This window comes from Palaemon carinicauda, chromosome 41 (assembly GCF_036898095.1).
Source record: "Palaemon carinicauda isolate YSFRI2023 chromosome 41, ASM3689809v2, whole genome shotgun sequence".
In the NCBI taxonomy this organism is placed as follows: domain Eukaryota; kingdom Metazoa; phylum Arthropoda; class Malacostraca; order Decapoda; family Palaemonidae; genus Palaemon; species Palaemon carinicauda.
In genome coordinates, this window is record NC_090765.1 from 34,638,951 (window position 1) to 34,664,262 (window position 25,312).

At 38.4% G+C, this 25,312-nt stretch overlaps 2 protein-coding genes across 3 annotated transcripts in view; both read left to right on the forward strand.

Annotated features, from left to right (window-relative positions):
* The first annotated feature begins 227 nt into the window (after positions 1 to 227).
* On the forward strand, positions 228 to 15,089 carry vig (vasa intronic gene). The gene is made up of 4 exons (XM_068364484.1): positions 228 to 589; positions 13,001 to 13,118; positions 13,223 to 13,505; positions 13,914 to 15,089. Exons 1-4 carry the CDS (start codon positions 337 to 339, stop codon positions 14,478 to 14,480), a joined length of 1,221 nt encoding a protein of 406 aa, XP_068220585.1. The 5' UTR covers positions 228 to 336; the 3' UTR covers positions 14,481 to 15,089.
* Positions 15,090 to 21,570: 6,481 nt separating this feature from the next.
* LOC137632522 (spindle assembly abnormal protein 6 homolog) overlaps positions 21,571 to 25,312 on the forward strand; it is a 136,595-nt gene continuing 132,853 nt past the window's right edge. For both annotated transcript variants that reach the window (XM_068364499.1, XM_068364498.1), the window contains exon 1: positions 21,571 to 21,706. The gene's annotated coding sequence lies outside the window, so the exon portion shown is untranslated. The remainder of the gene's footprint in view (positions 21,707 to 25,312) is intronic.

Consider the following 25,312-nt stretch of genomic DNA (forward strand, 5'->3'; position numbering starts at 1 on the left):
AGACTAAAGGCCTCCGCTCTGTGGGTACTGACGGGCTGTAGTATATGAACTTTTAATATGTATTTATTTTGTTAAATAGGTAATATTAATAAAAACTTTTATTATTTTTAAAGTTTTTAATACATAATTAACATATTAAGATAATAATATTATTTTAAAGTTAACGAATAAAGATGCGGTAAAAATCCTCTGACAAAGGCTGAGACGCCCATAGTACTTGTAAACAAAACGGAGAGTCAGTCGTCTTACGCCATTTTGGATGATCGGAAGAAGCGAAGGCTGAAAAGCAGCCAGTACATCTTATAATATCCTCACCATCCGAGGATTCTGTTGAACATGGAGAACTCTTACGGGATAGGGGTTCGTAACCGTTACGAACTCTTTTACGACGAAGACATCGACCCTTTGGATTTGATAAAACAGACTGTTAAGACGAAGGAAACAAAATCGTCGTCGGAGAAGGAAAACAAGACCAAGGGACCTAATGGAAAACCTGCTAAGACCGCGCCTGCCCCAAACAACAAGAAAGGTGAAAAGCCCGTCAAGACCGAACCTGCCGGCAAGATTACCGACAAGACAACACCACCAGGTAAGTTAGGTGTCGCATCAAAGTGTTTTTAAGGTTTTCTAATGTGTTTATCGAGTCATGGAAGTCGGCTATGACGAAGGACGGCTCGTACCGTCGGGAGGCGGTAGGAGGCACGTGCGCAGCATTCGTTTTGCCTTTGTTGTTTGCATGGCCCAATGGCGCGCTGCGTAACGTAAAGTTTCATTGCCGTATGTCACATTTAGTCATTGGTTTTGTGATTTTATGAAATTCTTCATCAAATCCGGAACTAGTAATTGGATTGCTCTATTTTTAGCGCAGTCACGCTGTTAAACGGTCGTCTGCTAAGTTCACCTCCCCGTCCCCCCACCTTGCCTCCCTACTACAACTTGTGGAAATAAACCTCGTGATTTATGTCAATACAAAGGTATATTTCGAGTTGACTTAATTGAATCCTTTCTATGAAATGAATGCTAATTTCTAGCCAGCGAAATTTGGTAGGGCACGTGGTTAGTCGTGCACGTGTGGGGGGAACCCAATGCAAAGTCGGGTACTAGATATGTTTATGCGTATTTCTTCTTAGCACGGCGAGGCCTATGTAAAGTATTGATGATAATACTACATAGGTTGACTTGGTCTACTGGAGTTATTGTAAATCAGTTGTAGCCTGTTGTAGGGCAGTGAGAGTAATCACTTGACCCTCGAGGGTAATCTAACCTACTTAATGGTGGGGTTAACTGCAAATTTGGTGCAGAATGACTTTACTTACCTTTAAACTAGTTCCCACTTTTCTACAATAATATTAGTTTATATATTTATTCTCCAAGTTTTCATTTTTTTTCCACTGCATGATAAAAACCTTCCACTTTTTGTTTTGTTTACGAAAGTTTATTCTTAGTTTAGAATGCTACAAATATTGTGTGGTTATTGCCAATTAAGCTACATCTCTTGTTGGGAAAGCAGGCTGCGATAAGCCCAGGTTCTTCAACAGGGAAGTAAGGGAAATTGCGAAACTGAGAATATTCCCTTGAAATAAATCTTTCCTGAGATCCAATAATTGGAAGATCATGGTACAGAGGCTATGGCACTATCCGATTAGAGATATTGTTGTAGTGACCTAGAGGTGCTTCCTACCATAGCTTGAGTCAGGTGCATGAAGACTAAAATAACAAATAAAATTATGCATAGTCGAAAAATTCTTTATCAGAAGCGATATGGTTAGACAATAGGATATTGGCAAACACATAATAACCAATCATTAGTGTATTGGAATCAGAAGCTCGTGGTAGAGAATATATGGTTTTAGGAAATGCCACTAAATATGTAAGGATAGTTGTAAGTGGGAACCCTGCTCTAAACGTTTTTGGGTATTTATTGGTCTCGCCAAACGAGGTAGTGCATACTTACCTAATGTATTCTTTTACTTTATTGGCAATAGCATAAATAAGATGAAAAAGTTTCCAAACTGCTACAATGGCACACTAAAGCATGATATAAAAAATAGGTCTTGAAGCTACGATCTTTCTATGCAGTAACGGTGGTCAATTTTAACTCCACATCCTTTTCGAGTGTAGGTATGATAGCTACCTGTATGTAATATTATGGCTAGCTTAGAATACAGCAGTGTAAGGGGGTCGCAGGAGTGTCCCCCCCCCCATCAGGTAAAAGGGTAAGGATACAGCTTGTAGGTTAGGGTAGGGGTTAGTTGATGTCCATTTTTATTCCACAAGGGAGGAACTGGCCGCTGATATACAAAGGCTCCCCTTTTCGATCATCTGTAAACTAAAAGACAGGATGCAATTTTGTCGTGTATAAATAGAACTGCTGGAATCAATTTTTATTTCTTGCATGTAATCCTTCTAAAAAATATATGGTCAATCTAAGATAAGTAACAGGCCACCATTATTATTAAAAGCTAAGGTATAACCTGCGATGGAAAAGCCAGGTGCTGTCAGCCTGAGGGCTCCATCTGGGAAAAATAGCCCAGTGAGGAAAGTACATGTGGTAATAATCAAATTGAGAAAATGAACTATTCAACTATATTTAAAAACGGTAAATTCAAAACCGTCCATATATAAACTGTAAGGGGTATATGTATGATAGCAGCTACCTGTATGTATTATAGTCTAACTTAAAATTTAGCAGTATAAGGAGGGTCGCAGGGCCATTATTCCCCCCGTTAGATAAATAGGTAAGGGGGGGATAGTTTAGGTTAGTTGATGTCCATTCTTAATGAATGCGTGAGGACTGACCGCTGATATACAAAGGCTCCAATAAGACATGTCTGCCATTTCAACCTATACATTTGCTGCTAGGTTGAAACTTTTGAAGTTCTAACAATTCAACTATACCCGACTAGGAAGATAATTCCATAACTTGGTCACAGCTGGAATAAAACTTCTAGAATAGTGTGTAGTATTGAGTCTCATGATGAAGGCCTGACTTAGAATTAACTGCATGCCTAGTGTTATAAACAGGGTGGAGCTGTGCGGAATGGTCAGAGTTATGAAAAATTTAATGCAACATTAGTAGAAAATTAATTGTATGTCAGTGCCAGAGATTAATATCTAGACCAGCATTAAGAAATTTTGATAGATATACTTTCCTGTCCAACAAATTAAGATGAGAATCAGCTGTTGAAGACCAGGCTGGAGAACAATGCTCGAATTAAGGTAGAATGAAAGAATTGAAACTTTGAGAATGAATGATCACCAAAAGACTTACTCAATTAGCCAATTGTTTGTGCAATTGTAGAAGAGACAGACCCTATAGTCTTGTCCACATGGATTTTATTCTTTAAACCAAACTGCTTGAATAATGTTCTTTACCATGCGGGGCTATGTATTTAATTACCATTGCTGCTCATGATACTAGCAGCATTCTCGTATGCAACCTCATGTTGATAATGACAAAACTAATTTTGCTGGCATTCGCTGTCCTTTGTAAAATTGAGTCATAGTATTTTATTATGCCTCCCATAATATGCCTGTCATTACATTTCTTAACCCCTTTTTATCATTTACCATGTCATAGTTCCACATGTAATCTGTTGTTCACTTTTACAAATGACAAAACTAAGTTTGCTGACATTCGCTGTCCTTTGTAAAATTGAGTCATAGTATTTTATTATGCCTCCCATAATACGCCTGTCCTTGTCGCAGTTCCACATGTAATCTGTTGTTCATTTTTTAAAAGTCATTGCTTCATTGCAACTGGTATCCTTCTGCTTTACCTTTGATTTTTGTCATCCCCTTTCAATTCGTAATTTGCTGAGCTCCCCCCATCTGGAAACAAAATAACCTAATGAATGAGTCCAGTGCTGTGTCAGTCCTCCTTTTAAATAATTCCATGTTCTTATTGAAGAATATTGTAGGTTCAAAGTTAGGTGAGCACTGTCTGATGATGCCAGTAATGTTTTTAATTACAACTAGCTGTCTTACCACATGGTTTGTTTATAAATAACTTGGCAAATCTCTTAGTTTTCCTGTGGGTCTTCATGTATATCATTGAAACTTTTTTTTGGAATGGAAACCAAACGCTTCAGTTGCGTCATACGAGTGCACGTCGTCTTGCGTTGTATTTGATCGTCAACTGGCCCTAATCTTGATTTATATCACCAGTTAGCTTGCCTTATTCCAACATAATGATATCTTTTTACTGTGTTTCTTGATTTACTCCATGAATGTCACTTGTTGCTTTTTTCCTTTTGCCACTTTACTTTTCTTGGTCCCTTGTCTTTAATTACTTTTTTGTCTTCCTCTTTTATGCTAAATATCTGTGCCTCTTTATTGAAGAAAGGATGAATCTTAAGTTAGTCAATTATTCAAATTCAAGACGATCCCTAGAAGCAAGATAGCATATATTAAGAACCAACTTCAATTGCAAAAAAAAAAAAATTTGCTTAAATTTATTTGCAATGGGTAAATTTTGAAATACCGGGTGTTCTTGCCTATGTTGCCTATGGAAAGGAAAAAAAATCAGTTGGAAAGAAATAGGCAATGTCATAAATTAGCAATGGATTTACTACAACATGGTATTAAACACTCCGTTACACTGATTTTGTAACCCATAAATTGTTTCATGGTTACAAAATGGCAAACTATAGAATAATGCATCTAAATTAAAACCAAAAAAGTTTACCCCTGGGAATTGTCAGAACAATGATAATAGGAGGAAAGTAATGTAAGAAAGCTAGCTTTATTGGTCTTACAAAATTTACCCTTGTATTTTTAACTAGTACACCTGAAGCACTTCCTCTCTAGTGCAATGAGTAATACTGTTTTAACCATGTAACACATAATGGATATTGTGAAATTTTAGATGAAATAAGTTTCTATTCGATTTTCATCTACTTAATTTTTATCTTCATTTTACTATGATTATTTTTTAGTCATTGATATATTTTCCCCGCGTGAATATAATCAGGCCAGCTGTGCAAGAGTCGGTTTGACTCGTGGAGCCTGGTATAACGCCTACTAATGATATATAATTTCGTTAACTTGTAATTTATTTTATTTTTGTTGGTCAAGACACTTGTTTAATTGTCCTTTTCTTCTTTGGTTCCGTTTACTTGAAGGTTTATTCCATGGTTATGACACATCATTTCAATGGGGAGGAGTCATTGTATATCAGCGGCCAGTTCTTCACATGTTGATTAAAAATGGACTTCAACTCGCCTAAACATTCCCCCTTAACCTAACCTACAAGCTGTGTCCTTACCTAACGGGGTCCCTAACACTACCCTTGCTACCCCCCTTACACTGCCATATTCTAGGTTGGCCATAATAATACGTGCAGGTGGCCGTTATCATACATACACCCCAATGTGGATATTGCCACCAGGTTGTTGTGAATACTTGTTTGCTTGGCATCTTACTCAAGTCTTTGTTTCTGAAATTACTTTTATTTACCTAAACCTTTAGTTGTTTCAATGCTCCTTAATTTTACTAAATATCTCAAAAATATGTTGCTTGATAAAAAGAAGACATGGTCAAAGTCATATGTTGATCTCTCTAAAGACCAAAATTACCCAGAAACAGTTGTTTGCTGAACATATTACTGCTGATCTTGTCGAATTTTCATTTCTCTTTTAAAAGTAAATATTAGATACAAACTTTGTCACCTGGCACTTCCTCTTTACCAGTAGGTATTGTTATTTTATTTCTTTGGAGAGATTCACTGGATAATTAGAGCATTTCTACTTCGGGTTTATTCAGAGGTTGGAGATGCAGGTTCTACTACTTTAAAGTGAAAACTACCTAATTGTGTTGTCATAGCTAGCCAAGTTCCAGCTTGGTAGGGAAGGAAATATGGAGGTTTCCCTGAGTGTACCCTCATGCACGTGTGTATTTATATATGCGCAAATACGTACGCTTACATACGTACATATGCATGGCTGCTTACACTTTCACATATACGCGCACGCTTACATACTCACACTCGTCGCTTTACACACCACATTCAAACTCTTACCATGTTAGGTTTGATGTTGTGCCCTTTATAGAAGGTTACAGGTGTCTGCCATCTCATGTGCCAATGGTAAATGGATCCAATCTTGTTTACTGTATATATACACTTAGATACACACGCACAAGCTCTCCCACCATGTTAGGGTTGCTGTTGTGGAAGGGTGTATAGGAGTTTACAGTTGTCTGCCATCTTGTATGCCTGTGTTAAACTAATCCAATCTTCTTCATAGACACGGGATAGGAAAGCTGGATGCAAAAATATTTTGCTGACTTGTGCTACTTTAATGTACAGTACAGTACTACATGTTTCATTACTGTTTTCTATGCCAAAGGAGTAAAATTTGCAATGCTGATTTTTTTATACGACTAAGTCTGAATCTTGCCATCTTATAACTGTAATTGAGTAGGTTGGATGTGGCCTAGTCTAAAGTATGCTGCCATCTGAAGGTAATCGTCTGTACCATAGTTTACAATTTGGTTTTCGTAAAGCCCTGGAGCATTTGATGGCCTCGCAATCTCCAATGCTGTACAGAAATCTGTTGAATGTGGTCGTGAAGTTTGTATGATAGGTGCTGCCTTTGACCGTGTTAATCACGAGGCCCTTGTTTTCAAACTCAAATATTCAGGAGTGGGTGGGTCGTATCTTAGCATTATTATTGAATTTTTGTGTAATAGATCACAAAGAGTAGTTGATGGGGCATCTTGGTGAGTATAGGGATGTGATGTCGGGCGGTCCGGAGGGTAGTGTTCTTTGCCCATTACTTTTCATACTCTACACATGACATGTGGTTTGACCTAGAAAACAAGGTTGTTACATATGGCGCTACTCTTTGCATCAATTACATCTGAATGTCAATCTTGGGTTGCTGAATCCCTTAATAGAGATTTAGCTAAAATTAGTGCATGGTGCAAATTGAGGCATTAAGTTGAATTCTTAGTAGGTCAAGGTCAGTGGCTCCTCAGCATCGATATTGTTTCTAACACTATGGCTTGCAATTTTAGGTGTGATTCTCGACAACAAATTCACTTTTAAGAAACACATGTCTTCAATTGCACAAAAAAATTGGCATATTGACTTAGTCTTGAAAATTTGGACGATTAATGCATTCTGAAGGAGCATTTTAATTATTTCATTCTTCCCTGTTTTAGTATTGTTCTGTCTGGTCTTCAACTGCTGATTCTCATTTTAATTTGTTGGACAGGAATTTAGGGTCTCTTAAATTTCCTAGATATTAATCAGGCACTGTCGTTCAATTAATGTAGTTTATTATGCATGTTGTATAAGGTTTTTCACAATTCTGAAAGTCCTTTACTCTCAAATACCCAGGCAGTTCCATAAAGGCATGCAGTTAATTCTAAGAGGCTCGTCTTCATCCAGATTTCCTTTTTTCCTTTTCTCGCTGCTATTTTTCCCCTTTGGCGTCCTTGGTCTTATAGCATCTTGATTTTCCTACTAGGGTTGTAGCTTACCTATTAGTAGTAATAGCCTGACATGCACCGCTATAGCTTAACCTATAGCAAGGAAACTCCCCCCCTCCTCTTTTTCATGGCAGCATTAAAAAATGGTAGGGCACTAGTGCATAGAGACTGAGCACCAGTAAGTTTTGATTTGGTTGTCAAGATGCGCTGAGTAACCTATCCTACTTGAATAAGTAACTAGAGTAATCTTATTTTCCTGATTAGTTGTGATGATGATTTTAGTAAATGGTCTTGAAATATAACATGTTACTTTTTTAAATATTTAACTTAGCCGGTGAATATATAATAGCTGAGCCTCCGGCGGCTCGACAGAAAAACACACTAAAACTCGCGAGCGATCGCTATGAAGGTTGCGGGTGTGCCCACTAGCGCCAACTATCGGCCAGATACCGCATATACATGTAAACAGACCCAATTTTTCTCAGCCGCCCAAACGAGCCTTTGCTCGTCCTGTTGACATTGACGTTACAAAGTCACGTCAATCGTGTTTTGTAGAGCCTCACTCGATGCAGTCCCGTGTTGACTCTCAGCCGCTTGTGGACGTTCAGCCGCTGCCGCTTGCTCTTGTTGACGTTCAGGACATTCACCAACCAGCATAGTTGACTTGTTTTGACGTTGAGCGTCAAGCACCGCAGTCAAGAGTTTACAGGAATGTGGGGTACCAGTTTCGAGCCCTGTGCTTTGGCCTCAGTCCTGCTCCTCTCGTGATTACGAGGCTCATGAGGAATGTGGCAAAATCCCTCCATCTATCGGGGATCCGAGCCTCCCTGTACTTGGACGACTGGCTTCTCAGAGCATCGTCCAGTCTTCGCTGTCTGCAGGATCTACATTGGACGTTGAGTCTGGCCAGGGAGTTGGGACTTTTGGTCAACCTAAAAGTCCCAACTGATCCCATCCCAGATTATTCTATATTTGGGGATGGAGATTCGCAGTCCAGTTTTTTCGGGCTTTTCCGTCTACCACCCGAATAGAACAAGCCCTGCTCGAAGTCCAACTAATGCTGAAAAGAGAACGTTTGTTCAGTCAAGAGTTGGAACAGTCTCGTAGGGACTCTCATCCCTGGAGCAGTTTGTCTCACTAGGGAGACTACACCTTCTGCCTCTCCGGTTCCATCTAGCCTCTAACTGGAACTAGGACAAGACGTGAGAGACGGTATCATTCCCAGTCTCTGAACCAGTAAAGGCATGCCTGAAATGGTGGGACAGCAATATCAGTCTGAGAGAGGGACTATCCCTAGCAGTCAAGAACCCAAACCACGTGTTGTTCTCAGACGCGTCGGATTTGGGTTGGGGTGCGACCCTGGACGTTCGGGAATGCTCGGGTCTGTGGACCTCAAGTTAGAAGAGCATGCACATCAACGGCAAGGAGCTATTAGCAGTCCACTTGGCCTTGATGATATTCGAAAGCTTCTTCGAAACTAAGTGGTAGAGGTCAACTCGGACAACACCACAGCTTTAGCGTACATCTCCAAGCAAGGAGGCACACACTCCTTCACGCTGCTCGAGATCGCAAGGGACCTTCTCTTATGGTCAAGAAATCGAGGCATCTCCCTGTTGACGAGATTCATCCAGGGGGACTTGAACGTCTTGGCAGACTGTCTCAGTCGGAGGGGTCAGGTGATACCCACGGAATGGACCCTCCACAAGGACGTGGGCAAAAGTCTTTGGGCTACTTGGGGTCAACCCACCATAGACCTCTTTGCCTCCTCGTTGACCAAAAGGTTACCAATCTATTGCTCTCCAGTCCTAGATACAGAAGCAATCCACAGACGCGTTTCTACTGGATTGGTCTCTTCTGGACTTGTATGCATTCCCATCATTCAAGATAGTCAACAAGGTACTGCAGAAGTTCGCCTCTCACGAAGGGACAAGGTTGACGTTGGTTGCTACCCTCTGGCCCGCGAGAGAGTGGTTCACCGAGGTACTTCAATGGCTGGTAGACTTTCCAAGAAGTCTTCCTCTAAGGGTAGATCTGTTACGTCAGCCCCACGTAAAGAATGTCCATCAAAGCCTCCCCGCTCTTCGTCTGACTTCCTTCAGACTATCGAAAGACACTCAAGAGCTCGAGGCTTTTCGAAGGAGGCAGCCAGTGCGATTGCAAGAGCGAGGAGAGCTTCTACCATTAGAGTATACCAGTCGAAGTGGGAAGTCTTTCGAGACTGGTGCAAGTCAGCATCTGTGTCCTCGTCCAGTACCTCTGTAGCCCAAATCGCAGATTTTCTTTTACATCTGAGAAAGGTTCGCTCCCTTTCAGCTCCAATGATTAAGGGCTACAGGAGCATGTTGGCTTCGGTCTTTCGACATAGAGGCTTAGATCTTTCCAACAATAAAGATCTCCAAGATCTCCTTAAGTCTTTCGAGACCTCAAAGGAACGTCGTTTGGCAACTCCTGGATGGAACTTAGACGTGGTCCTAAGGTTCCTCATGTCAGACAGGTTTGAGCCATTACATTCAGCCTCCCTGAAGGATCTCACCCTCAAGACACTTTTCCTAGTGTGCTTGGCTTCGGCTAAAAGGGTCAGTGAACTTCATGCCTTCAGTAAGAACATCGGCTTTTCTACAGAAAAAGCCACTTGTTCACTTCAACTTGGTTTCCTGGCCAAAAATGAACTGCCTTCTCGTCCTTGGCCTAAATCTTTTGATATTCCTTGCTTATCAGAGATCGTAGGCAACGAACTGGAAAGAGTATTATGTCCTGTTAGAGCTCTTAAGTTCTATTTAGCTCGTACTAAGTCATTACGAGGTAAATCTGAGGCATTATGGTGCTCAGTTAAGAAACCATCATTGCCTATGTCAAAGAATGCTTTGTCATATTTTATCAGATTTTTAATACGAGAAGCTCATTCTCACTTGAATGAGAAAGACCGATGTTTGCTTAAGGTTAAGACGCACAAAGTTAGAGCTATAGCAACCTCCGTGGCCTTCAAGCAAAATAAATCTCTGCAAAGTATTATGGACGCGACTTTTTGGAGAAGCAAATCAGTGTTAGCGTCATTTTACTTAAAAGATGTCCAGACTCTTTACGAGGACTGCTACACACTGGGTCCATTCGTTGCAGCGAGTGCAGTAGTGGGTGAGGGTTCTACCACTACATTACCCTAATTCCAATATCCTTTTTAATCTGTCTCTTGAAATGTTTTTAATATTGTTTTTTTGGGTTGTACGGAAGGCTAAGAAGCCTTTCGCATCCTGATTGATTTGGCGGGTGGTCAAAGTCATTTCTTGAGAGCGCCCAGATTAGGGGTTTGATGAGGTCCTGTTGTATGGGTTGCAGCCCTTAATACTTCAGCTCCTGGGAGTCTTTCAGCATCCTAAGAGGATCGCTGGGCTTCGTGAGGAAGACAGACTAATAAGGCAGAGTAATCGTCCAAGTCGACTTCCTTACCAGGTACCTTTATATATTTGGGTTTTGTTATGATATAACTGTCAAAAACTTTAATCATATACGCTGTAAACTTAATTAACTCTGGTCTCTACCCACCACCATGGGTGTGAATCAGCTATTATATATTCACCGGCTAAGTTAAATATTTAAAAATGATATTTTAATTATAGAATAAATTTTTGAATATACTTACCCGGTGAATATATAAATTAAAGGCCCCCCCTTCCTCCCCGATAGAGACTCAGCGGGATGAGAAAAATTGGGTCTGTTTACATGTATATGCGGTATCTGGCCGATAGTTGGCGCTAGTGGGCACACCCGCAACCTTCATAGCGATCGCTCGCGAGTTTTTGTGTGTTTTTCTGTCGAGCCGCCGGAGGCTCAGCTATTATATATTCACCGGGCAAGTATATTCAAAAATTTATTTTATAATTAAAATATCATTTTTCATGCCAATCAAATTCTTTCTACTCTTCTGTTGTTACCTATTCTATTAGTCTTTATCGTAGCTCGGTAAGTGATATCTAGTCCTTCATTGTTCTATTGCTGAAATCTGTTCATAATCGAATAGGTTGTGAAATATTCAGTGGTGGCATGGTTTACAGTAAGGGGTTTATGACAAAACCTCCAAATAATTTGCTAACATGCAATGTAGTCGAACATCAGGGGGTTGATGAGTAACTGACCAAGTTAATTTGCAAAAGTAGTGATACAATGACTAATGCAAACTTTACTCCTTGATATGTATGAAGTTTTGTGATGGAAGTGTGGTTACATGGCCCATGTAGCCTGAGGTAGTTTTGTTGAACCTGAATTTCTTAAAAAGGAAAGTATACATGCCTTACATTCATTAAATATTTATGACCTAAATGTTTTATAATTATATGGTAATTGATGGGTAAAATGTCCTGTAGGGTTTTTTCCTAACAAAAAAAAAGTATAATTTTTATTTGACCTTCCATCAATAGTGAAGGACCAATTTGCGATATGATCAACAGCTGTCAGTATTCAGAAGTACTTACCCAACCAGTATGATGTTAGAAATCTTTGCTGTTTTAGTGGCAAATGAAGTTTAAATATACTAGTAATACAATTGTGAGCAGAGATGAGGACTGGTCCTTTTATCTACATGGAATCAGTGCCTAAGGCCCATCTAATTAAGGTACAACCCGGTAATGTCTTATGCTGCCATTCTATCTGTAGTCCCCCTGACCCTCAGTCTTATCCTTCTATTCATTAAGGTTGCTTTGTTGGTCTCAAAGTCTTAACCCACCGAATAGAAGTTTTGGTTATGTCTGCTATGCTACCAAACCCATGGTGCCATTAAACTTATAACAGTAAATAAAAGCAGGATTATTAAGCACTATTAATTGAATCTGTATGCGTTAATATTTCCGATCATACCCTTTTGGGGTTTTACTCTCGATATATAGCAAGATTTTGCACTCAAACTTTAGCTCAGGGTTTTGTGTCTAGATTTTACTAGGATACCAAAGAGCTTTATGGTAAGGATGTTTGGTGATCAATCTATTGAGGGAATTTTAGTTCTTTCATTTTAAATGTTTTTCTGTCTAGCCTGCAGCTAGCTGCCGACTCAATTTTTTTGGGCAAAAGTAATCGGTTCATTAAATTCAATATCCTTGGTTTGGCTATTAATTTCAAGCATTGTCACTCGATTAGGTTTTTTTTTTTTTTGTATGTTCCCTGAGATTTATCATAGTTTTGATTATCGATTGTATTCGGATCTTCCCGGACATGGTCCAGTATTGAACGTACAGTATTACCGAGTATGCCATTGATTTTAAATTTACCCTTCTCGGTCATATGGAATACCTCTGGTAGTTTAACGTAGAACAGTTTGAAAAGTCTTTTCAGTTTATGAAAGACTTCTAATGTACATGCCTTGTTGGTGTATCTTAATGTTCTTTTATTACTGGGTTACTTTCTGTTGGAATCCTTTCTTGTATAGCATTCTGCTTTCCCAGTATGGGTTGTATTTTGGCAAGGGATTAGAATATTATAAAAGTAGTTGGTTTTTTTTTCAGTAAATTAGTTATGGTTTACCTTAATGTTTAAATGGTAGGAAAAATGAGATTCTATTACCAAATGTCTTATTTTACAGTTGCTCCGACAAAGGGTCCCCGTACTAATGAAGGCCGTGTCAAGTTTTCCGACCGGGAAGAGCGTAACAACAGACGAAATCGAACTGAGGGCGAATTCAGGGATGCACCACCCCCCAGGTAATGAATTGTCATATTTAAACTATTGTACCAAACGACTTAATGTTAAAAGTTTGTGATTTATCCTTGTTTGTTTGTTTTATTTACTATTTGGACATTTACAGGTTTGAAGGGGAGGGACGAGGAGCTTTAACTCGTGGACGAGGACGTGGTATGGGCCGTGGACGTGGTAGAGGTCGTGGAGGAATTGGAGGACCAGATGGACGTGGAAAGCGAGAGTATGACAGGCAGAGTGGAATGGCTACGACTGGTGTTAAATCTGTTGACAAACGTGAAGGCTCTGGCTCTTTTAACTGGGGTTCAGACAAAGACCAGATTGATGAGCAATTGAATGCAGCTCCAGCAACAAATTCAGACCATGACACATCTGCTGAGAATGTTGAGAAGGTAATGTGCTAGAACAGCCCACTGTTCTTAATTTCCCTGTAAATTTTAAAGTCATGTTGTTAGTTTAAATATCTTCCTTTCCAATTTCAGGATATTGAGTAAACCATTTTGAGAGTTTTCAATTAGTGGCTAACTTGTGGAAAACAAATTTCAGCAGATAAAATGTAATAGTTAAGGCTAACCTCGTATGCACAACAAAAAACATGCGTGTAGTACTGTATCCATTATTAGTCACATTATTTCATAACTACATATCAAATTGCATTGTGTAAAATCTTTAGTCACTAGGTTATGTTAAGATCTAATTATCATTGACAGAATATTAGTATTGATTGTAAACTTTTTTTTTTTAACATTCCTTCACATTATGAGTCGCAGGAATCTTAATGGGTATTGTCCTAATTTCAGCCCCCTGAAGAACCTGGAACTGTTGAAGAGGAGCCTCCCAAAGAAGATGAAAATGCCAAAGAGATGACTTTGGATGAATGGAAAGCTATGCAAGGAAACCGAAACAAGCCACAGTTCAACATCCGCCGACCTGGTGAAGGAGAAAATCAAGCACAATGGAAGAAGACTTACATTCTCAAGAAGAAATTGGAAGAGGAATCTGATGAGGAGGAGGAAGAAGAAGAGGAAGACGAGGAAATTCCTCAGAATCGCAGAAAGGTAATTCTTGACATAGATTTCCAATTCTCTGATTCGCCTGCTCGTGGACGCGGAAGAGGCCGTGGACGTGGTGGACCAGGTCGCGGACGTGGTGGAATGGATCGAGGAGGTAGAGGTGGTGGTGGCGGAGGAGGAGGTGGTGGGGATCGTGACAGGGATCGTGAACGTGTAGGTGGTGGTGGCGGCGGGGGTGGAAGAGGAGGTGGTGAACGACGCGGAGGGCCCGGTGGTCCACGAGGTGGACGTGGCGCAAGTCGCCAGGAAGCCCCTAAAATGGATGATGAGCGGGATTTCCCCTCTTTGGGGTAAAACCAGGTGTTGCCTGCTAGTGCTCACTCTTGTGTAAACCTATTCTAATTAGGTTTGCCCTTACTAGTTTGGTAGCACTAGAAAACTGGATCCTACAAACCCGAGTTCGTATGGTTAGGGATCCCTGTGCGTAAGAGTTCTCCGTTGTTCCATTTCATGCATCATTCTATAAGGCAAATTTTCCCTGTTGCCGGGAAAGTCATAATGACTAGATCTCTTCATGAACTTTTTATTATTATTATATTGACGTCGATGCAAGATTTGACCCATGTCAATTCTTGTCGTGGAAGCTGGTAAAGTTTTCGAATACCTTACTGCTGTTGGAAGTTGTCGTGAGTTTTGTGCTCAAAAGATAATTCCCATGATACAGAATATCTTATATAAAATTCTCCAAAAAAGCTTATGTTGTAAATATCGATCAATTCTGTCACGGTGGTTGACGGGGTAGTGATGGTTATTAATTATGTACATATGTCAGGCTCGTATTATATTGTCTTTGGTTTTTGTGTTGTACTATGGCTGTCACTACCCTGGCGGAGGCTTGCCATGCTTTTTGTACTTGATAACTAATATAAAAAAAATAGACCAATAAACAACAGAAATTCTCAAGTTTTGTTTAATTAAACTTGAAAACTTAAGGAAGCACTGATATCCTCCAAGAGGTAATTATTGGCTGTAATGATTTGAACATTTAAAAAAGTTCCTGATTAGAAGAAAAAAAATTTATCTTGGACAGTGCTGTACTAGGTTGTAATGAAGATTTATATGTACTGCAATTAGTGCTGATCTTCTCCAATAATTTAATACCATAGTACAAAACTGGAATGTGTGATAGTTTTTATCAGGGTATGGTAAAGTAAACTATTTAAGGACTTTCAGTGTTATTCAGTAATCAAGCAAACTACCAATGACATCTGTAAATAATTGGTACTGTTAAAAGATCATTGTCCTTTTTGTGAATTGTAAATAAGTTTATCATATAGGAAAGCATTGGGTAAGTCGTTTAATATGCACTTTTCTAAAGTTTAATCTGTAAATATAGAGAAATCTTATTTCCGTCCACTGAACATCTGTTTGTACAGAACCTTTTGTTTTCTTTTAAACTCTTGCTCAGTTTCAGAATTGGTTAATTTGGTTTGTTGGACATAAGTTTTATTGTGATGTATTTCAGCTGCAGAAAACTTACCCCATGCTAGCCATTTTATTTATCCTGTTTTTCATACAATGAATTGTAAGCAAAAATCAAATTGCAATTTTCGTTTCATTGATACTTGGCAACATTGAAATAAAACCATGAAGATATCTTGTGCTTTTAACATGAGAATAGACCATATTTGCTTTTGAATGCTCATGATTATGAAAATGCCTTAATCATTAAGGAAGACAGAAAAATAGGTGTTTTACCATTTGATTTATACCAAACTATTCATTCAACTTGGGTCTGTGAAGGGTGGTTTACATCATGGGTCTGAAGACTTTAATCTTTCAAACACAGTTGGAAGTAAAAGGAATTTCTTATCAATTTTAAAACTCTTTCAAGTACAATTTTTATTTTAGATGCTGCTCAAAGGTAATTAGTATTGAATTTTGACCATGGTTAATAGAATCTTGAAGATAATCTACAATAACTAATTGCCTTGAGTTGGGAAGCAGTTGAAAAGTAATTTGGTAAATACAATATTGGTATCTTGACTCCTTTTTCTATGTTTTAGTTGATTGTATAAATGGAAAATTGTCATAAAACTGAATTTGGCAGCCAAGTGGTGCTGCACATACGTTGAAATATAATAGATTATTCTTTACCCTAATGTACCAGCAGTGTTCCTAGTTGATATGGTATATTTTCCTGCTTACCGTTCAAGGTTCAGGTAAAGTATTTGAATTTGTATAGTACAAATGTCCACTAAGGTTATGATTTCAGGGAAGTAATCCCAGTAGAACTAATGTTTTGAGTAGAAAAAATGCTCTGCAGAACTGCAGGAACTGATGGTAGTACCTGGACAAAAAATCTTGAACCCTTCAAGTTCATGAAACACTGAAAATGAAAAGCCTGGGGCCCAAGCATTATCTTTAATGCAGAAAATTGGGAAATTGCAATTTCAAAGTTAGTAAAAATTTGGGATTTAACAAATATTACTTCAAAACCAATCAAGTTGCAATTGGATGAACTTTTCCTACAAGGATAATAACCTTTTGTCATATTTATTGATTCTAATGGAAACTTGAAAAGGCAACGGAAGCTATTGAATGAGATCATAAGAGAAATATTAATGATATGTAATGGAGTACCCTCAACTCCATGGAGGAGAGTAACTTTTGTGATTGTTTTTGTCTACAGTTTTAATACCTTTTATTGTTAAATGATTGGTGGTCCTTGGTTTGGAGGTTTTTTATTTTTTCTAAAGCTACCAAGTTATTTTGTTCAACCTTTAAAAGATTATTTTATTGGTAAACCCTTCCAAGTCTTTTCTTGACAGTGTGGTTTCTTGTTTTTCAGTGTCCTTGGGGGTACTAAATCTACATTACTTTACTTTAGATGCCTTTGTGCTCTAAATGGTGTTGCATACTCCATTGCTGGATTAACTAGAACTTCCACATTTATAGGGCAGGATCTCTAGAACATTAGTTGATCATGATGTTGCAACTGTTTGATCACCTGCATGGCTTCTGAAAGGGTTAGGTGTCAACATAATCTGTTGTTGCCACGAGGCTGAGTTTGAGGAAATCCGGTACTCTATCCATCCAATTTTTTTTCTTTTACCTAACATTTCTAGTGTTCAACTCTTGTCCAGCTTGTTGACGGTGGCATTCTATTTTAGGCTTTATAGTGAACATAGAGTATTTTATCATATCCCTCTTTTGGACCCTAGCGGCATTCAAGCTTTATTCTCTCGGTTAGACCTCCATTCCTACTTTAATTCCATCCTGCTCACCAACCCCCTAAATTTACTTAAAACTGCAACTGTTTGATTTTCCCACCGTTGCTAGATTACTTCCCAGTCCACATTGCTGGGCCTTAGCATAATTCCAACCTTTAATCATCATTTCATAATACTGTGGTGACATTACATGGTTACGGTGGCTTTTCAAGAGTTTGCTTCAGTCCTGTGATTAATAATAACACAGCCATTCTGTTTTGTAGCAGCCTATTACTTGTAGCCAATTAATACCAGCAATTTATCATGACTTGTGAAAGGTAAACTGCTGGCTTTCCTGCTTGGTAATGCTCAAGCACCACTTAGTTCCATGCTTGCACTCATTACTCTTGGCATGGGTTCTAAACTTAAGCTCTCCTTTGTTCATTAATTGCGGGGTTGGCACCCACACTATTCATGATAAATCTGACATCCTTTTTGGTCGTGTTGGTTAATAATATTACTACTTGCTAAACTTTTAACGACCCTAGTTGGAAAAGCAGGATGCTATACGGCCAGGGGCGCCAACAGGGAATATAGCCCAATGAGGAAAGAAAACGGAAAAATGAAATATTTTATGAATATTAAAATAAATATCGTATATATAAACTAACAAGGACAAAACAAGAGGAACAAAAATAAGACTTGTACCCTCAAGCAAGAGAACTCTAACTCAAGACTGGAAGACCATGGTATAGAGGCTATGGCACTATCCAAGACTAGAGAACAATGGTTTTGATTTTGGAATGTCTTGGAAGAGCTGCTTACCAAAGCTAAAGTCTATTCTACCCTTACCAAGAGGTGAGTAGCCATTGAACAACTACAAAGCAGTAGTTAACCCCTTGAGAGAAGAATTGTTGATATCTCAGTGTAGTCAGGTGGAATTTTTTCTTTTTGTGTGTGTTTGTAGGCAAAAGGAAAATAAACAAACGAGAGAGAAGGAGCCAATGTAGTATTTTCTGGCCAGTCAAAAGACCCCGTAACACACTAGCGGTAGTATCTCAACGGATGGCCTGGGCAAGCTACTACCTACAGGCATTCCTTTGCAGTGGCATTTCAACCCCAGCTGTTCTATTTAATCTACTACGAGCATGGACATTGCTAGTTAATATGGGTTCTCATTAAAAGTCTGGACATTGCTAGATAATATGGATTCTCATTAAAAATCTGGACATTGCTAGATAATATGGGTTCTCATTAAAAGTTTGAGTCAACGTTTGCCTATATTAAAAAGGAATAAAACTTATCCTTACATTTTGGGTCAACTTGTTGCAGGAGTTGAAAATACCATCCTTGTCTTAGTATGTATTATGGTATTTACAAGGGATGAGGTACAGTATTATGATTTGGTTAGGCCTGACCACGAATGTTGCCAGACATGGTATGAATGTGTAGGAAATAGGCCTACCTATACAGGAGGATGTTAAGTGCTGTACGGGAATTATGATGCTTGATATATAGTGCTCTTTAGCATAATTTGTGAATATTATGTAGTGCTAGAGCTACAAAACTACTAGACCCCATTGTGGGTGCAAAATCCTATGAAGGCAAGACTCTTCAATAACACATATGGGCTAGACAATGATCAAGTGTAAGGTAAAGCAAAGCACAATATATGACCCAAATTAATGTTCATTAACCACAAGGTGACAAATAAAAGCCTAATACTTAGTTATGGAAACATTAAAAACCACATTCAGTACCATGGTAAACCACCCCCCCAAAAGTAGAATGTTTATAATGAGAAGAAAATAAGAAGATACATATAAATAAGACAATTATTATATGAAGAAATTAGAACAGTAACAGTAATCATGTTTTTGGTAATGGTATTAGTAAACTATGGAATGTCTAATATAATGACTTCTTAACTTTTATGGTTTTAATTGAATTCTCTTATTTTTCATATATAATAAATGCTATCGGCGTCAATGACCTTAGATGTCAGGATGCCAGAAAACTTTCAATCAATCAATAATAGAGTACAAAAATAAGGTAAGGATGTGGGATATGACCCTGAAAATCAAAATGAATGTATATGAAACTATCCTGGCCAATGAAGAGAGATGTGTAAGAATAAAAGAGAAATAACTGGAAGGTTTACAATGTAATCTATTGAATGCTGGAACAGCCCTTGTCAACACATTTGGAACTGATAGCTTAAAGGAATATGAGCAGTAGAAAATAGGGGGAAAAAAGGTATTCCCCACATAGTTAAAGTACTCAAGAAAAAAATGTAGATCAAATAAGAAAACTTCATTAGAGATGGTGGTGTGTGGGTGGGAGATAGGAATATGTTAAAAGGAAAGAAGTGCGAAATAATGCTGGAAGTGAAAACTTATACAAGAAAAGGTAAGTGAGGAAATTGATTTACCATAGAAGGGGGATATGACACAGCTAAGATTCACTGAAGGTAAGGCCAGAATGTGATGAATACAGAGGACTTTATTGCAAGGTAAGCTATTATAGTTGAAGAGTGGGCTCTGCATACTAAATCTGAAATGCAATTTAGAAATATCCAATGTTGGTATCGTATGTGGGAAGAAAATATGGGCCACTCATTTACTTGTAAAAGGTTGTGGTGGCCAAATCAAACAACCGGAAGTGGCACATTACATAATAAGGCAATGGAAATAAGGAAAGTATTAAGGAAGTAATGTCAGGTTAGGTTTTAGCAGGTAATGCAGCCCTATCAATCAGGAGAAAGGATGTGAGACAAGGTGTAAATAAGATATAAGCAGCATCGGGAATGTAGAGGGAGGTAGTAGGAGTGGTGTGATAAAAAAGGCAATCAATCTAAAAGTCATGTTAATGTATGGATCCGAAACTTGGGTTTTAAGGCATAAGAAGAATGGCAGGTGTAATAAATATGACAAGTATGAAAAGAGTGTCACGACTAAGATGGTTAGAGCATGTGGGGAAGGCTTGGGAGGAACCTGTTAGGGAGAGAAAGATCTAGAGGGAGGCAAAGAATTTGATGAAGGATATGGAGGGAAGAGGGTGCATTAGAGAGGGCTCATCAGGCAACCGACCCTTAATGCAGGGACACCAGGAAAAGAAGAAATGCCTTTCCCACGGTTACCAAGAGCTTCGCACTCACTGCTCAGTTCAAGTAACGTGGAAGCAGTGGATGCTATTTGTATAGTTAGATAAGTACAAGGGAAGTATTCAGAAGGAAATAGGCAAGTTTGCGTGTGTTCTGTGGATCCTGAAAATCCGTATGACAGGGTACCAAGACTGTCTATTGGTGTTTATATATATATATATATATATATATATATATATATATATATATATATATAGAGAGAGAGAGAGAGAGAGAGAGAGAGAGAGAGAGAGAGAGAGAGAGAGAGAGAGAGAGAGAGAGAGAGAGAGAGAGAGAGAGATTAAATACTTAAATAGATCCAAAGAAAGTATTGATAATATTATAGTTTCTGGAATGCAATGTTCGTTTGAAAATAAGAAAAATAAGTTGAGATCTAATTTAGGCTATTGCAATACGTCTCTGATTCATTCTTTACGCTTTATCGTGAAAGATGAATTAGATTTATCTAATACTAACGCAAAGCTAAATTGCAGTGTTGTTATAAGTTTGTTAGGAATAATGCCGCCTATCAGAGAAAATTGTACAAACTTTGTACAAAATTTGTAAAAATAATAATGGAACAATTTCAGTTATATATTAGTTCGTGAAATTTTTAAAAAATAATAATGGAACAGTTTTAGTTATATATTAGTTTTTTTTTATCTAGTCCATATGGGCTCATATCCCCATTATTCATGGCATATATGGGTATACGGATATATGTACAGTATTGTATAGATAAGTGCCATCTTGTACTATTATTGTAAGTCAAATTATAATTTTGTATATTTTGTAATGTACTCTCATGCCCTGAGAGGGGTCGCTAGAGTTAATAAAAACCCTTAAACCCTTAATCCTCAAATCCTTAGTCAGAATCAGTTCAGATTAACGTTGAGGCTTCGCCTTTGCAATGGCGCCTCTGTGTCTTTTAGTTTTGTGTGTTCCTTATTTTCACGTTTTTCCCTTTTCATCCCCATTTGATTTCGTACACTTTTCTTATTTTCAATATTTTCTTCACAAAAAAAGGAATGTTCCTACTGTTTGTGCACTATCTTCTTCGTATGGTTGTTGGACCTATTCAAACTCAACCCGTTTGTTTTCATTTGATAAAATAGAAGAAGAAGAAGAGCGAGCAGAAGACTCAAAATCAAATAGCTGTTGACATAAAGTGCATTCTGTTTCCTTCGTAGAATGTTATTGTGTGTTCTTCTACCGTATGTGAAATGGTACAGTATTGTAGTTTGTTGAACAAGTTTCCCAATTTTTTTTTAGATATAGACTAAGTTTAGCTGTAAAACCCACATAACCCAAGTATCGTACTCAGACAACCCTAATCAATCCACTAAGTATCTTGCGGTAGGTGGAACAGAAAATTCCCGATTAAATCGGGTCTTATTAATAGTTAAGAGGATGAACTGCTGTGTATGTTGACAGTCAGGCCCCATAACTTTTTAACCTATATTTTCAACCCTATCTTATAAACATAACAGTCTTAGGTAGTTCGCCGGTGTGACGGTCTGAACGACCCCCCGGTCTCAGAATTCTCCTTTACATTGTATAATGGTTCTTTTCCGCCATTAGCTCGCTTCGCTCGCATGAAAATAAAACATCAACCTCGTATGCACTGGCAAAAGGTAATGTTCGCGCATGCGCAGATTATCAAGGAGAATTCTGAGACCGGGGGATCGTTCAGACCGTCACACCGGAACATTAAGTACACGGGTTGTAGATTACGAGGTTTTCTATGCACGTAGGAGGTCCTGTCCGTTGTTATACAAAGGGTGTTTGTATAATGGCAGCCACCTATATGTATAATGATGGCCAACTAAGAATATGGCAGTGTAAGGGGGTTCGCAGGGCGCTGTTAGGTAAGTAGGTAAGGACATGGCTTGTTGGTTAGGTTCGGGAGGAAAGTTTAGGTTAGTTGATATCCAATTTTAATCAACGCGTGAGGAACTGGCTGCTGATATACGAAGGCTCCAGGGTGTTTGTATGAAAGCTGCCTCCTGTATGTATAATGACGGCTGACTAAGAATATGGCAGTGTATGTAGGGTTGCAGGGGGCCGTTAGCCTACCCTACAGGTAAGTAGGTAAGGACACAGCTTGTAGGTTAGGTTAGGGGGGAAGTTTACATTAGCTGGTGTCTACTTTTCACGGCACGCAGGAGGAACTTGCCGCTAATATACAAAGGCTCCCTCCGATCAAACTAATGTACTATACTCAATTTTTTTTAATGAGGCGCATTTGCACTGACTTGCAGCGGTGCCCTTTTAGCTCGGGAAATTTTCCTGCTATTTGATTGGTTAGAATTATCTTGTCTAACTAATCAGCTATCAGGAAACTTTTACGAGCTAAAAGGGCACCCCTGCGAGTCGGTACAAATCTGCCTCACTAAAACGAATTGACTATAGTAGCAATCTTTTGAAATATGCTGGTTAAAATTGTTTTGCAAAAATGTAATTTAAAGTTAAATTGGTTAGGTTAGGTGGTGTTCTTATGTATATATTCCTGGTTAAATTGTGGTTTTTCAATTATACCTTTTGAAATTTTATTGTTAGAAATTTTGAAAGTATGGATTTCTATCAGTTATTTGCATGAGAATAGATCAAAGTATATTACCAAAAAATACACCCACCAGAAACACTTATTTTCTTCATCAGGAATATTGTGCTATATTTATTCTGATTTTGGTTACCGACCCTTTCTGTCCCTACCAACTACAAAGTAGGCTCTAAATATTAAAACTAATACCACCCACATTCATACCCTCTTGAGACATTATATTGAATCACCTTTTTTTTTCCTTTTAACTTTTATTGCAAACAAACTGTTTTCCTCTTAAAATCCTTGTTTTTAATTTCTTAGTTTATCTTATCGTTGGAACAGGGTCACCATTGGCAGTTGCAGATGTATTTTCATGCCCGAAAAATCATATTTCACTATGAAAACAAACAGGAATATGACCTATTCAAAGGTTCCACACATAACCTAATTTGGGATGCCGTGCCCTTACCTACCCTTTCTGCCGGGGGTTGTGCCAATCCCACCCCTATGACACCCCTAAGATGCTGTGTGCCTATGTCTTTACCTTAATATAAGTGTCTTACCTTATTGTTTTTGGGATAGATGTTATTCTATCCATTACAGTCAGATGGTCTCGGTGTGGTAGATGTACAGGAGTAACAGTGCCAATTCTTAGTCTTTTAAGTACAGTACAAAATTTCTTGTGGCACCTCCAAATGTAATGCTTAGCATATCGTAACCCTCACACTTCTTACACCTAGCTTCCTTGTTTTAAACAAATGGAAATGATTGCATAATAGGAATGCTCGCAACCGGGCCATAGAAACATCCTGTATTGAAAGAACTTTGTAAACTTGGAACTAAAGAAGATAAAATCTGTGCTACAAATGAAAATAGATGATTGCCCCCCCCCCCCCCCCCCCCAAAAAAAAAATGTCATGTGATAATGAAGGTGCTGAGTAGACTTATAGATGATTGCAATGGCCACCAGATTTTATTACTAAGAGAAAATAAGTTAAGAATAAATACTTTAAGCAAAAACTTTTTGTTTGCTACCAAAGTTACAAATGAGATCTGTTGTCACAATGCATTTTAAGTTGATTTTTGTTTTGAGTCTGGTTTTATATACATACATACATACATACTGTATATATACAGTATAATACTGTATACTGTACTTGAAAAAAAAAGAGAGAAAGCAGTCCTTTATCATTTATAAATTATTGCACCCAATATTTATCTTATGCAGTAGTGTACCTACACTTATACAGTACTGTACTATTAGACAATAAGTAATACTTTTAACAAATCTTTACCTTTATTCCTATGTTTGGCCTGCACATTGCCATCAGAGGTCTCCGTTACATTTTCCAGACATGATGCACATAAAAAAAAGTCTTAGAAATATAAAAAGAAAATGAGCCAGACCAAAATCCCAAATACGTAGTGTATACAAACGTGGCGTACAAATGCTAAAGTGATATGTAACATACTATTCCATGGTCTGGCAATGCTGTCACGTGGCCGTGTGGTAGTAGCGGCTTAAGGCCTAAAAATATGGGAAATGAGGATAATGACAGATTTTACTCTGTATCTTTTCAAACAGTTTGTTTATTTAAACAAAAAGTAATACACAAGAGTATTGAGCACATAACTAAATCAGTTATGGTAGCGTTGAATTTCACTGAAAATGTTTAAGTCACAATTTACCAAGTCAAATTCAAAATGCAAAATCTTCTAAGTGCTCATTGATACATAAATATTACAAATTTTTAGGGTCTGGCAACAGAGAGAGACAGTGGGGTTTTAGAAAGTTACAGAATAATCTACGGTACATTATAGAAATGAATGAATATCGATAAGACCAGGATTAGCCTCTAGCGGCGAGACGGTACTAGCGATCTCTAAGACATCTGGGCCATGCTTCCTCCTTATGTTTGGTACGAATCCGGTTGGGGTACCATAGGCATACACTTGGGTTAAAGGAGGGGTGGCTGTCCCAGAGTCCAACGGTTCTTTGTTGCCGTGGCCGCGCTGGATCCTCTCTGTCTCCAGTCCTATGGGAAAGAGATTTTACTCAGCAATATGACAGATGAGCAAAACGGGCTCCAACCTCCACAATGCTTGGCTAATGCAGATTGAGCAATTCAGAGCATCGAGGTCATTAAACAACGGTTTTTTGTCTACATTCGTCTCGTTGTTATTTGTGTTCTTTAGTTAATCTAACTATACTTCCTATCCTGTGACGATGCTATTGTTGCTCTATACATCAGCAAATAGTTTGTCATATCAGTGAACCAAACATAAC